The sequence below is a fragment of the Suricata suricatta genome, chromosome 3 (assembly GCF_006229205.1).
Source record: "Suricata suricatta isolate VVHF042 chromosome 3, meerkat_22Aug2017_6uvM2_HiC, whole genome shotgun sequence".
NCBI lineage: Eukaryota > Metazoa > Chordata > Mammalia > Carnivora > Herpestidae > Suricata > Suricata suricatta.
In genome coordinates, this window is record NC_043702.1 from 25,817,015 (window position 1) to 25,829,808 (window position 12,794).

General features: G+C 38.2%; 1 protein-coding gene across 14 annotated transcripts in view; it reads right to left on the reverse strand.

Annotated features, from left to right (window-relative positions):
* Positions 1 to 12,794, reverse strand: part of MAP2 (microtubule associated protein 2) — a 274,592-nt gene that overhangs the window by 26,253 nt on the left and 235,545 nt on the right. For 8 of the 14 annotated variants that reach the window (XM_029933944.1, XM_029933938.1, XM_029933946.1 and 5 more), the window contains 5 exons: positions 11,728 to 11,973; positions 6,269 to 10,006; positions 5,863 to 6,069; positions 5,551 to 5,685; positions 2,660 to 2,721 (listed from right to left, as the gene is read on the reverse strand). In XM_029933944.1, the coding sequence (XP_029789804.1) occupies positions 2,660 to 2,721; positions 5,551 to 5,685; positions 5,863 to 6,069; positions 6,269 to 10,006; positions 11,728 to 11,973 (4,388 nt within the window). The remainder of the gene's footprint in view (positions 1 to 2,659; positions 2,722 to 5,550; positions 5,686 to 5,862; positions 6,070 to 6,268; positions 10,007 to 11,727; positions 11,974 to 12,794) is intronic. The other 6 variants (XM_029933948.1, XM_029933950.1, XM_029933947.1 and 3 more) reach the window with 4 other exon arrangements.

Below are 12,794 nucleotides of genomic sequence, written 5' to 3' on the forward strand. Positions count from 1 at the left end.
TCAGGCAGAGAAGGACAGAAACCATATGTTTGCACTCATAGGTCTAACAGGAAATTTTCTAGCTTCAAGAAAAGCAAGCAGTCAGTAGTGCTTAAGAAAAATTGATTCCGTATCTAATGGATAGTTGATACGTGTCACAACACAGCATTTTATATACTGTTAAGTGAAACTGCAATACAATCTAAGTTTATTTTGGGAGTGTTTGCTGTATATTTGGATTTAAGGAAATATTTAGAGGTGCAGTAGGCATGACTTTGAGTAGATAATGAAAGAAAATGCAAAATGCTTATTGATTCATGATGTGGTTTCATCTTAGCTTGGGCAAACCATGCACTATTTAATACATAGCAGAATATTTACTATTGAAGCTTGAAAAGATGTGAGTTCTTTGTGTGCAATCTTTCATTTATGCATGTGAGAGGGCTTTCTTTTTTTTAATATTTTTACATTGTAGTACTTGTTTTGCTTGTTGGAGGTGTTTGCTTATTTAATACATTCCGTCAGGGACAGAAATTACATGCTGCTTTTTTTTCCTCTAGGAAGTGTGTCTTGGGTTTTTCCCTTATTATTTTCATTACCTTTTTTTTCCCTCTTCTTTTTTTGGTGGTGGGGGTGGTTATGTTTAAATGAAGTTGCTTTTACAGCACCAAAGACTTAATCATCCATTTCCTATATAAAAGGTAGTTACTTTTTTGCATGGACCTCAAGCATACTGTAGTATAGAGGTGGAATTTAAGGAAAGGTATTAAGCAGGCTGTGTTGTAGCCTATGGGCAAGTAATAAATGTTCAAGACCTTGACCTGGCTTGCTTCATAGCCCTGCTCTTAACCATCACAACTCACTAGTTGCCTATCCGAAACAAAAGGTAAAGAGAAATCTTGATGCTACAGTGTTTTCAAAATAAAGCCCAATATTTACCAAAGCAATAAATGGATTCTATTGCTTGCCATATGTTCAGGAATATGTCTGAAAACATTTATATAAAAATCAATTTTTTAAAATCAACATAAAGTCCCTTAGGTTCCAAATGAATTGGCTCTCATTGGAAATGAGTTTCTATTTTTCACAATAAATAAAAATATGGAAGTCTAAAGTCTTACTAGTTTTTAGAATGCTGAACAAAGTGTTGTGATTTACATATGACGTCTAACACCCAGAAATTGTGATGCACTTTTATTTGTACAGAGTATTGTACTTTGAGGATTTCTTTAATAGTCTTTCTTTTATGATTTTATTTTTAAGTAATCCCTACACCCAATGTGGATGTGAACTCACAACTCTGAGATCGAAAGTAGGATACTCTACCAACTGAGTCAGCCAGGCACCCCTCTTTAGCAATCTTTTAAATTTTTTTCTTTCAATCAGAGAGGAGTAAAATACTTCATGTTTGCTTTGGTCTTTTGGGAGTTTAAAAAATAATGGTTAGTAACATAAAAAGTACAGTAAAAAAGACATAGGAAAGATAAACATATGAAGAAGTTAAATGTCATTAATGCAACTAAATTAAAACAAAATTTTATCTCCATAACTTGGCAAATATAGAAAAAGTACAGGAATATCTAGCAATAACAATGTACATGGGCACTCTTATATACATATAAGTCAGTAGAAACTTTCTGGTGGACAATTTGACAATGTGTAGCAAAAACTTTAAACGTGGACTTTCTTCTAGAAACAGAAATTTCACTACTAGGAAATTATCATAAAGAAAAGCATATGGATGCATTCACAGATTAAGCCAAAAAGATCTCTAGAGTAGTATTGTTAAAATGACAATAAAAATAGTTTTAACGTCAAGCAACAGGGAACTGATAACATATATCACTATAAATAAATAAAACACAATGCAATGTAATCATTAAAGTGATGTATAAGATGGTTCAGGAGAGGGAAATCTGTTTACTGTTTTAATAAAAAACTGATACACAGTGTTTCCATTTTTGTTATTAAACCTATCAATATGTAGGAAAAATAAAGATTTACATGAAAATGAGAACTAGCTTTCTTTGGATAATATATTTTTACTTATATTTGCCCATTTACATTGTTTAATTTTCTCATATTCTTATTTTATAATAACAATAATGAAACATTTTAGTGTGCATTACAGTGATTTATCTTAATTCTATGAAAAGTAAATAAATTGATCTCCCCTATTTTTACCAGATTATTGTTTGTTTTGCTCTTACTGACAAAGAGACATCCTAAATCCCAGCTCTGCTCTCACCAACTACTATCACGTCATAAATTAAAAAAATTTTTTTTTTATTATTTATTTTTGAGAGAGAGAGAGACAGCATGAGCAGAGGAGGGTCAGAGAGAGAGGGAGACACAGAATCTGAGGCAGGCTCCAGGCTCTGAGCTGTCAGCACAGAGCCTGACACGGGGCTTGAACCCACGAACTGTGAGATCATGACCTGAGCCGAAGTCGGCCAGTTAACCGACTGAGCCACCCAGGCGCCCCTCACGTGTCATTCTAGAAGGTATTGAGATGTGCCCAAATGCCAAGGAGAATCATTCTGGGTTAGTGAATGATTTTAAATGACATTTAAGAGTAAATATCTGAAGCCTAACTTATATTTAAAGCTATTGAAACATTGCTACCAAATACCTAAGGAAACTTCAAGTGAAGAACAAGGAAAAAAACCATTTTACTCACAGAGACTTTGTCCTTTGCCTGTTTAAATACACTGGAAGCCTGAGTTGATTCACCACCTGTTGCTGTCGAAAAAAGAAAATACAAACAACCCCAAACTTAGTGGCTAAAAACCACACAAATGCATTTTTAAATCTCTTTTGGATATTCAGTTGTGTCACAGACTAATGCAAAGCAAAATTTTGATTTTGAGATTCGTATTCAATATCTGAAAAAATCTGAATACTAACATTAGAGCATGTGGCTCCCACTATAGTGTGTGCTAGTTAATACAACCCAGTGTTTACCAAAGCACAAGTAAGCACACCAGATAATTTCCTTCCTATTGGTTGCCAAGGTACCTTTAAACCCCATTACTACAAGAGCATAGATCCTTTAGAACAGAAGTCACAGAACACGTCCAAATACTATTGAATTTAAGAAAAATGGAGAGTGATTGGTTTCTAGGGTTGGCTTGAAATAAAGGACTGTTCATGGAGTTCCCAAACCATCTTTTTATAGCCAATGGCATACCTAACAGATATTTCTACATTTTATATTCAAACTGTCATGGTCAGCCAACCCCTTTTCCTCTGCACCCCTTCGTATCACAGTATGAGTGACACACTTGTTTGACGTGAAACACATCACATGAGAAGAAAAACAGCTTGTCAAGGAAAGAAAACATGAGAGGAATTTCAAGTTCAGTAATATAGACCATGTTCTACACATGCACTTCCTGTATGAAATTATTACCACATCTGTTACTGTTGTTTCTCTTGCTGCTGTTTTATACCTCTGGTTCCAATTTTAAACTCCACTATCTCCAGCACATTTTCTGTGGATGACTTACCTGACTTAACTCAAATATCTCTCATGATTGGAAACAATCCTTTGTGTTTCGGAAAAACTATCCCGATTTTAAAATTGTGCTTAGAAAATGAAAGCCACAGCTTGTGGAGTTATTTCTTCCTTAATTTACTTTCATAAGGGAAAACCTCAGGGAAGGGGGAGGGGGGAATCTAATGCTTATACGCACTCCAAGTGAGTTTCAAAAAGGTTTCTGATGTCACATGCAGCTCTCACCCAAAAGTAACTGTCTACAAGATGTTATATGCTACTTAGGACTGGCTAGTAAGATTATTCACAGATTCTGGAATAATTTTCTTTTTAAGAAGCAGTGCAAATGATGTTTCCCTAATGTATCTGTGATATTTCTTAAATTTCTGTGACATAGAGTTTGCTTCAAGCCAATGACATCTAGTGTTTGGTATATGCTTTCTGCTTGAGTATCTTAATATTTGAATAGACTAAGATCCTAATCAGTCCAAAAATCTTCAATTTACTTTAATGAATGAGTTAAAAAGGTATTTCACTCTCAATGTGGTAAATCAAATACCAATAACATATAGACCCTTCTCGAAACCATTTGACATTTTCTCTAAAATTTCACAATTATGATATGCTCTTTCATCCTTTTACATATGATATTGGATTTTTATGGCCAAACCAAGAGAGTCTGTCTGTAAAGCATTTGTCTAAAAATTCCAAGTTTAATGCAAACGAATCAAGATGTAATATAAGAGTTAGAGATAGTATGTTAATGTGTAACTTAGAAAAGCTCCTCATTCTGAACTTCCGTCCTCAAGGTTTCTTTATAATTATGAGCCTTCCACTTTGAAATACTGCCTTAAAGACTGCTTCTTGAAGGAAAGCTCAGGAGATAATTCCCATTATGAAGAACACAAATTAAAAAATCTTGGAATTCTATTGACTATCATAAAACCATCAATTACCTTGGTTTTCTTTTTCTTACAAAGGTTAATGCTGCTCTTAACCATTAAATACATCCAAAGGTTTATATAAAGGCACTCTAATATATACTGTAAAGGTAAATATTCCTTTCTGATTTTGCAATCTGACATCTTATTTTGTAGACTGCAAGCTTGTTATTAAATAAATGCTAAAATAAAATGTATAAATTAAGATTATCCTAGGGTAATTATACATTTAAAATAAATACTTCATAATGAAATTTAGGAATAGAGTTTGCACTATAGCATACTTTTAATTGTGATTTAGAATACATTTTGCTCCATTTCACCACTTTTTCAAGGAGTTAAAAACAAGTGTGTTTGGAGAAGACAGAAAAATGAGGTAGCGAAATAGAAATACATCTAAGTTCTAAGAGATTCAGGGGCAAGTTTTATCTGGGAATTCTGAATACTAAATTATATAGGAAAATTAGCAGTTTGTGTCAACACATTTAAGAAAATCCCAATGACAAAACGTCAGTAAAGAGGTGTAGTACAGTGAATTGAAAGACTTGCTAATTTTGGATACAAAAAATAAAATCTGATAGGAGGACCAGACCATTTCCTTTCCTTTCCTTTTCCTTTCATCTGAAGCAAAGTAATTTTGCAATCACAATTTTACCCAAGATTGGCTTTTCATTCCTAATATTTAAGTCACTGTACATTCTTGGTAAATTCATCAACATCAGTAACAGATTTGGCAGTAACGGAGTAGAAAATAGAACGAATATGGTATGGGTTTAAGCATGAGAGAGAGAAATAAGCAAAATAATGAGAATGCATACCACAGTCCTATTCATCGCCACCGTCTAACCAAACACACAGAATGAAAATAGAAATCCCCAGAACGTGACAGTAGAGCACAATGCCAAGATAAAATCACTGCTAAGTCTGAGCATGACAAAGAAATAGATGGTCATGACCTCTTCTGCAGGGAGGGGGAAAAAAAAAGAATAATGATACAAGACACTTAATAGCAAAACTGTTCATGACTGCTAAGATTCTTGGAAGAAAAACAAAATGAAAAAGCTGCTACGGTAATGAGATAAAAAAAAATACACGTCTATGTTTGCCAGCCACATTGCACAATTGAACAGTCACCTGTCATTTTCCGCTTAACACAGGAGAGATGAGTTGGTCTAGTATATTTGATAGCAGGTTTTAAAATGAATTTCCTGGAGGGAGAGTGGGCCTGAACTTCTGTTTTTTTACCAAGTTCAGCCTTCTTATAAACTGCTATGAATAAAAAAAAAAAAAACACACAAAAAGCATACCATCAGGAGAAAATAAACACTTGGAGCAAAACCGAACGAAGTTTCATAAATAATTAGTTACCACTGTAAGGAAGTTTCTTTTACAAAAGAGTAATAACAAATTCAAAAACATTTTGAAAGAAGGGATTGTTAAATGAACCTTTTTTCCTTCTCACTTCATCTCTGGAGACTGTGCTAGGTTCCTTTTTAGCTATTTTTCTTTCAGGAGTGGAAATTCTGCCTCTCCCGGTTTTAAAAGGCTTTTCTTTTCTATGTTTCTCAAGAGATGGTCTCCGAGCTTCCTTGTCAGCTTTCTCCTCTTTAGGAATAGTCTCTAACTGCTCTGTCATGATGCTCCTATCATCATCTGTGGATCAAAGCAAACCATGACAACAACAACAACAACAGTGAAAACATTAGTAGCAAATGTACAAAATCCTTCATATATTTAACAAAATGCAAAATCCAGATAAAGGGACATTTAAAAAAATGTTTAAAATGGAAAAAATCCATTAGGTTATTGGATTTTATTTGGAAGTAGAAAATTAAAAAAAAAGAATGCACACCTTGAGTGTCCACCCAGAGGCTGTCAGCGTCCATGATGGAATCATCAATGGTGGTTTCGTCTTTGTAATCATCATAGGTTTCCGTCTTATATTCTGAGAGGGCAACCTCTTCTCTCTCAGGGGAAGCTGGAGCCTCCGGGGAGCCCTCCTTGGGTTCTGCCTGGGCTTCAGCCGCCTCTTCGACTTCGAGCTCTTCTTCGGCGTGGGGGGCCGGTCTCCTCTCCACCTCAGGCTGCTCTAGGGCTGCAAAACGCACACTGTGGGAACCTGACTCCCCTTCATCGGTTGTGGTCTGCACCACGGTGATAAAATCATCCTCGATGGTTACGACGGACTCAATCACTCCTTTGTGCTCACCAGGGCAGGTGCCCACAAACTCCTCTCTGACCCCTGGGATTCCCAGGTCGGTAATCTGCAGGGTGTCTGAGCGGAAGAGCAGTTTATCATATTCTCCCCGGGCTTCTATCTCTTCTTCCTCACTCTGAGCCTCTGCTGGCTCAGCCCCGATGGCTTTAGGTAATGGCTCGGTGACGTCGGAGGGCGTGACAGATATATCTGGGGTTTCTTTGCTTTCTTCTTTTGGCTGCTGAATAAATTCCATCTGGACATCAGCTCTCTCCTCTGCTGCTATATCAGCCTCTGAGACAGCAGAGGCACAAGGTATTTCCACTGACAATTTGATGGCAATCTCATCTTGAATTAGAGAGGATTCTGGGGATGTTTCCTTCTTGCCCTCGTCAGCTTTCAAGGACTCCATGGTGAGGCTCTCATGCTCACCACTGGACTCGTAGGACTCTTCCTTGTCTACAGCCTCCTGGTGCACCAAGTCAGGCTTGGCCACCTTCTCCTTGATTTCTGTCTCACTGGCTTTAGTGCCCTCTTTCATGTGGCCAGACTCAACACTCATGAACATATCTCCCTGCTGAGGTCCTGCAGATGAGGGGGTGAGATCTTGTGTAGCTTCTAGTTTAAGTTCTGTTGCCTTTTCAGCATCTACGGTCAGTCCTGCAGCCATCTGTCCAAAGTCACTTATTTTAATATCTAACTGACCCTGGTCAGCTTTCTGTGCAACAAAATCCAGTTCTGGTTCAGCTTTTTTGGATGGTTCCACCTCAGCTAGCTCTGTGACAGAGCTAAGACCTTTCTCGGCTTTCTCAGCTACAGGAGGTGATGCATCTTTTGATACGGTCAGTTCTTCGGTCGAGGGGTGCTCATAGGTTACTCCTAATCCATATGTTTCAACTTTATCACTGGCCTCTTCCATTGCCTTGGCGTGTTCTTTTGCATCAGCGTGTTCTTCGCTCTTTTCTAGTACAGTATCCAGCTTATCATTAGCTTTCCTCTCCTGATCAAATTCCCTACCCAGTCCCAATTTGTCACCAGGGATATGCGGGGATACTTCTTTCTCAGCACTGAACTCATCTTTGACTCTTCCGGCAGCTGCCAATTTTACTTCAATCAGTGAAAGGTCTGTGGCTAGATCTCTTCGCATTTTATCCTCAGTGCCTTCATAAAAGGAACCACTCTCCCCTGACAGATTCTCACTGTCTTGAACAGGTGATGGCAGTGGGACAGTGTATTTATTGAACACACAGTAACCCAGGTCTTCCAGCTGACTGTCTGTTTTAACAACAACGTGGTTTTCATCGGTGACAGGGGGCACACTGGCACTACTCTCCTCGACCACAGTCTCTGATGGGACTGATTTCCTCCTGGCAACTTCAGCATCTGCACTCACAGAAGCTAATCTTGACCTTGTGCCTGCCAGATCTAGCATTTCAGGCAGGTCAGGGGCCATGACAGTGCCATTTTTGTAATAATCTTTGGCTAGAAAAGGTGACTCACATGATGTCTCAACTTGAGTATTTTCCTGTCCTGTAGCTTTTTCTCCCTCTATTTGCTTTTCTTCCTCTTTGCTTTCTACTGGGAAACAAGGGGCTTTCTCCAGTGCAGGGGTTGTGGCTGGAAGGTAATCATCTCCTTCGTCCATACTTCCACTAGTGTTCGTTAGAATATCAGAAGCCAGAGGAGAAAGATCATGTCCCCGACCGAAGTTAAATCCAAGGGCTATGGAATCCAGGCAAGACATGGGCAAATTGATTGACATGCTTCTTTGTTCTATTGCAGACCTCCCACCAAGTCCTAAACTCCTGCTTAATGTCAAGTCGTCCTTATTCTTACTGTGAAGATCCCTTTTCTCCCCATACACTTTTGGATCAATAGTAAACATTCTTTCTTGAGGAGAACTGGGTTCTTCAGGTACCTCAGATGGATGACTCTGTGCAAGAGTGCTATACCCTGCTTCTTGTGCTGCAGCACTGGACTGGGGTTCTGCCTGAAGTCCCTTGTCACCATTTTTATATGCAGGAGCTATGGTATCAAAAGGTTCTTGGGCACTTTCTCTTGTGTCACTTAGTTCATAGTAATCACTGACAGGCTGGATGCTTTTTGTCACTTCTTCCTTCAAGGCAGATGTTTCAAAATACTTGGACATTCCTGACTTATCTTCATAAAATGGCATTTCAAGCTCAGCTGATGTTTCAGCCCCAACCCCTTCAACCTTATGATCTTTATCAGCAACTTTTTCTTGGAAAAGGTCCTGGGTTGCCCTCTGTTCACTTACAGCTGGTTCGGTCATGACTTTCTCCAGTGTCTTGGAGGTCATGGCTGAATCTGTAACAGCTTGCTCCAAACTTACAGGGAATGAGTCCTGTTTTAGTGTATCTGTGGTAGGTTCTTGGACTTTCTGTTCTTCTTTTGAGAAGGTGTGCTCTGTGGTGGGCTGAATTATGCCTGTTTCTTCATCTGCCAGTTTTGGAGGCTCACTCTCTTTTGGCATGGCTTCTTTGTCAGAAATGGTTGTTTTTTCTTCAAGCTTTAGCGGAGATTCCTTTTCAGAAAGTGTAGCTTCCTGTCCACTGAGCGTTGAGATCTCCTTTTTCTGCACACTCTCTTGCTTTATTGCCCCCTTTTCTTCCCCTAATATTTTCTCTGGGATATATTCTTCAACACTTGGAATGTGGGCATCTTTGGGTAAGGTGATTGCCTCTGAGGCTGGTGCTTCTGCCATTTTGTCAGGTTTCTCCTTATGAGGCTCTTCAGCTTTAGAACTATCTTTGGCAGTCACTTCTTCCAGAGATTTTTTGTCATCTGGCTGCAATAGGGCAGGGACAAAGGGTGATGCTTCTGCAACTATTTCATTCTTTATGACATCTACAGGAAGAGTGAAGCTTCCAGCCTGAAAGGGACTTGGCATGGGAGAATCAAACTGTTTCCCTTCCCATCTGGGGATATCCTCAAGTACATCTTTTCCCTTCATGGGTGTTAGGGGGCCAGGTGATATGGGAGCAGCTAACCCCCACTCATCCTTTTTTGCTTCTACTGGCATTTCAATGAACCAGTCCTGTTGCTTTTTTGGAGCTGGGGGCTCTGCAGAGAGGCCAATACCAGGCACCATGAAGCTTGGTTCTGTCTTCTGTGTCATGTCTTCGAGCCCGGCACCGAGACCACGCCCAAACAGAGCGGGGGGTGCCTTTTCTTCTTCTGGGCTTTGCATGTCCTTTTTATCAGGGGAAGTTTGAGTCATTTCAGGCTGAGAAAGTAAGGCAGCATGTTTAAGGTCTTCACCAGGCTTCCTCTGTTCCTCTGACTCCTTTTCCTTCTTGTCCAATGGCTCAGCTGGGGAGGGAGTCAATTCCTGTTGATCATGGAACTCCATCTTCGAGGCTGGAAGTAAACCTGAAGTAATTGGGTTGATTTTTAAACAAATAATAGGCAAGTGCTTTCAGGCAGTAAGCTTAAAGTTATATTTTGAAATGACAAATGAATGGTAGGGTAGACAAAAGAAAACAAAATGAAACTATGGAACATGCAAGCATGCTACCCATTTAAAAATCAACATGAAAATGTCAAGACTGAGATATATTTGCACTGCTAAAATGGACTCCCATTGCGAATTAATGCATACAGGAATTATACTTATGTGTGTATTTTTAATACTCCTTTCTCCTTTATTTTGTCTTTCCTAAATAGTATGTCATGTGTATTGTAGTACAAAAAAATTTCATGTGCCCTCTACAGATAAAAATCATAAATTAAAGAATATTGAATAAGTCAGTAACAGTATGGTATAAAAATACATTAAGGACTAAATACTAAAAAGGATGAATGTCTACTAAACTTTCTCATTTGTGTTCTCATTTAAAAATGAACTGGCAGGCCATGGGCAGAAGGCCAATTAATTCATAATAAGTACTAACAGTTTCAATTAACTTGATTTACATATGCCAGTGTCAATTTTTTGAACACTGAAAAGTTACTGACATAATTTTTTAGAGGTCATCTGAGAAATTTCAGGAATATAAATAAATGTTTGTTATTAACTTTATATAACTTAAAAATTGACAAGTCAATTTGTACCACAAATTCAAAATTCTTAATTCCTAATCATTAGTTAACTTATATGACAGATGTAAGAAAATCTGAATTATATTGTTAATAGTGGGATGTCATGTGAATAAATATTTTAAAAAGAGTAATTAGTATAATATCTTTCTCTCCCTGGTCATGACCAAAGTCCCTGGAACATGACCGGTGATGAGGCACTAAGTATTGGCTTTAGAGATGATTCCAAGAAATTAAATGACTGTTTTTTTTTTTTATTCTGGCTTTTCACTGACCCAAAAGGTTTCAGAGTCTCACTTGTGTTTTAGGTCACAGGTATTTCACTGTGGTGCTTAGGGCTAAATGTAATTATCTGGAAAAGATTTAGGGCAAATAATAAAATTTAGTCATCTCTCAAAGAGCAAGTGTATGGATCATCATTACCTTATATACTTGTGTGTCCTGTTGTAACAATAGAAAAGAAATATTTTATGAACTTCTAATAAAGGTTAGATGAATGAAAACTCAAGAGATATGGTGATGGTTAAAGAGGTTGGCTGCCATGGAGAGGAAATGACATGAGAAGCATCAGCAGGAGCTTTTAAGGAAACTAAACCAGTACTCATCAAAGCATAAAAAAATATAGCACACTGCGGTTGCAAACAAAAACAATTCTACCATTTAAGCCTCTATGTGCCAAAATCCAACTCTACAATTTGAAAGAAAAGCGTATGAATCGCTGTCCCAAAAATAAAAATAAAAATATACATGTATTAGCAATGTGACTGGCAAACACTTGAGATGAAGGGCGGGCAAAAAGCTCACGCAGCATCGTCAGCCTGGCGCAAAGCGTATTGTATCATGGCAAAGTAAAACCAAGAATCAGCTGCAGCGGTGGGAAACCTAGCTGCCACACAGCACCTGGGCAAGCCACACTCTGCTCATTAAACCTGAAACAGCAGTCTTGGGATCATGAGAAGACCAAGCAATGGAAAAGCATTGAAAAGGCATCAGGTGGGTAGCTGCTGGAGAAATCATTTGCAACAAAACACATGCAAATCCTAGGAAAGACACACCTTCCCCAGCAGAGGAAGGGATTTTTACTTCTGGAAACACCTCCGAGACCTCTTTTACACTTTTCTCCTGTGGGGCCCCTGCTGGGGCATGCTCTTCAGGAACTATTTGGGCCTCCGCACTAGACTCCACTTGGCCCTCACTGAGGCCCTGGGGTTGGTCTGAGGCCTTGGCAGCCCCACACTCTTTCTCAGGAAGAGTGGCAGGTTTCTCTTCCTCAGCCATTGTTCCCTCTAGAGTTTCTTCTTCTTAGGGATGAAAAAGATGTTGACATCATGACCACAGAACAATACACAAAGTGGCAGAAATATCATTCAAGGAACACTTTCAGCTCCATTATACTGACCTCACCAGAACCACTTTTCCCATTTGGATCAGCAAATTAATATTCTAATGCAACGTGCATAACGTATTGCTTGGGAAATTATTATACATATAATCTGCTAATAATGATGCCTTTTAAATTCTTGTTAAAAGGCTGTTGATTTTTAAACTTGAGAGCTGAAAGGGTTTATTGCTCTATTACCCTTGGTGGAAATGGCGGAAGTGGCACATGTGTAGAAAGCTCGCTGGAAGTAAGAGATGGTGTTGCTGGACAATGAATGACCATGAAGAGATAGATGCGTTGATGTATTGAAAAAACTCTTATATTTGTTGGACAAGTGCTGTTTTCTCCAATGCAGTAAGCCCCTACATACACATTTCTTATTAGTTTACTTAAAATATGCAAACTTCAGTAAAGAATCTTTGGGAATAAAAAAAAAAAAACAAACAAAATACCTGGTCTCAAAACAATAACCATCAACTACTTTAACAGCTTGATCATGGAATCCATCAAAACTATTTTATTTATTAATTAAAAGCAAAAAATATTAGTGTTTAAAGCTTCAAATTGTACTTTACTATTATTTCTCTAATATTTTTAAGGTAAAACACTTCCTAACTCAATTTATTTTACCTGCCTTGCATTGTGTGGTATCGAGGAATATAAAGCATGTCAAGGAGTAAGCAAAATATCTTGAAAACCAAGGTCTGGGTAAAATGTAATCTTACTATTTAGAAAAGTCTA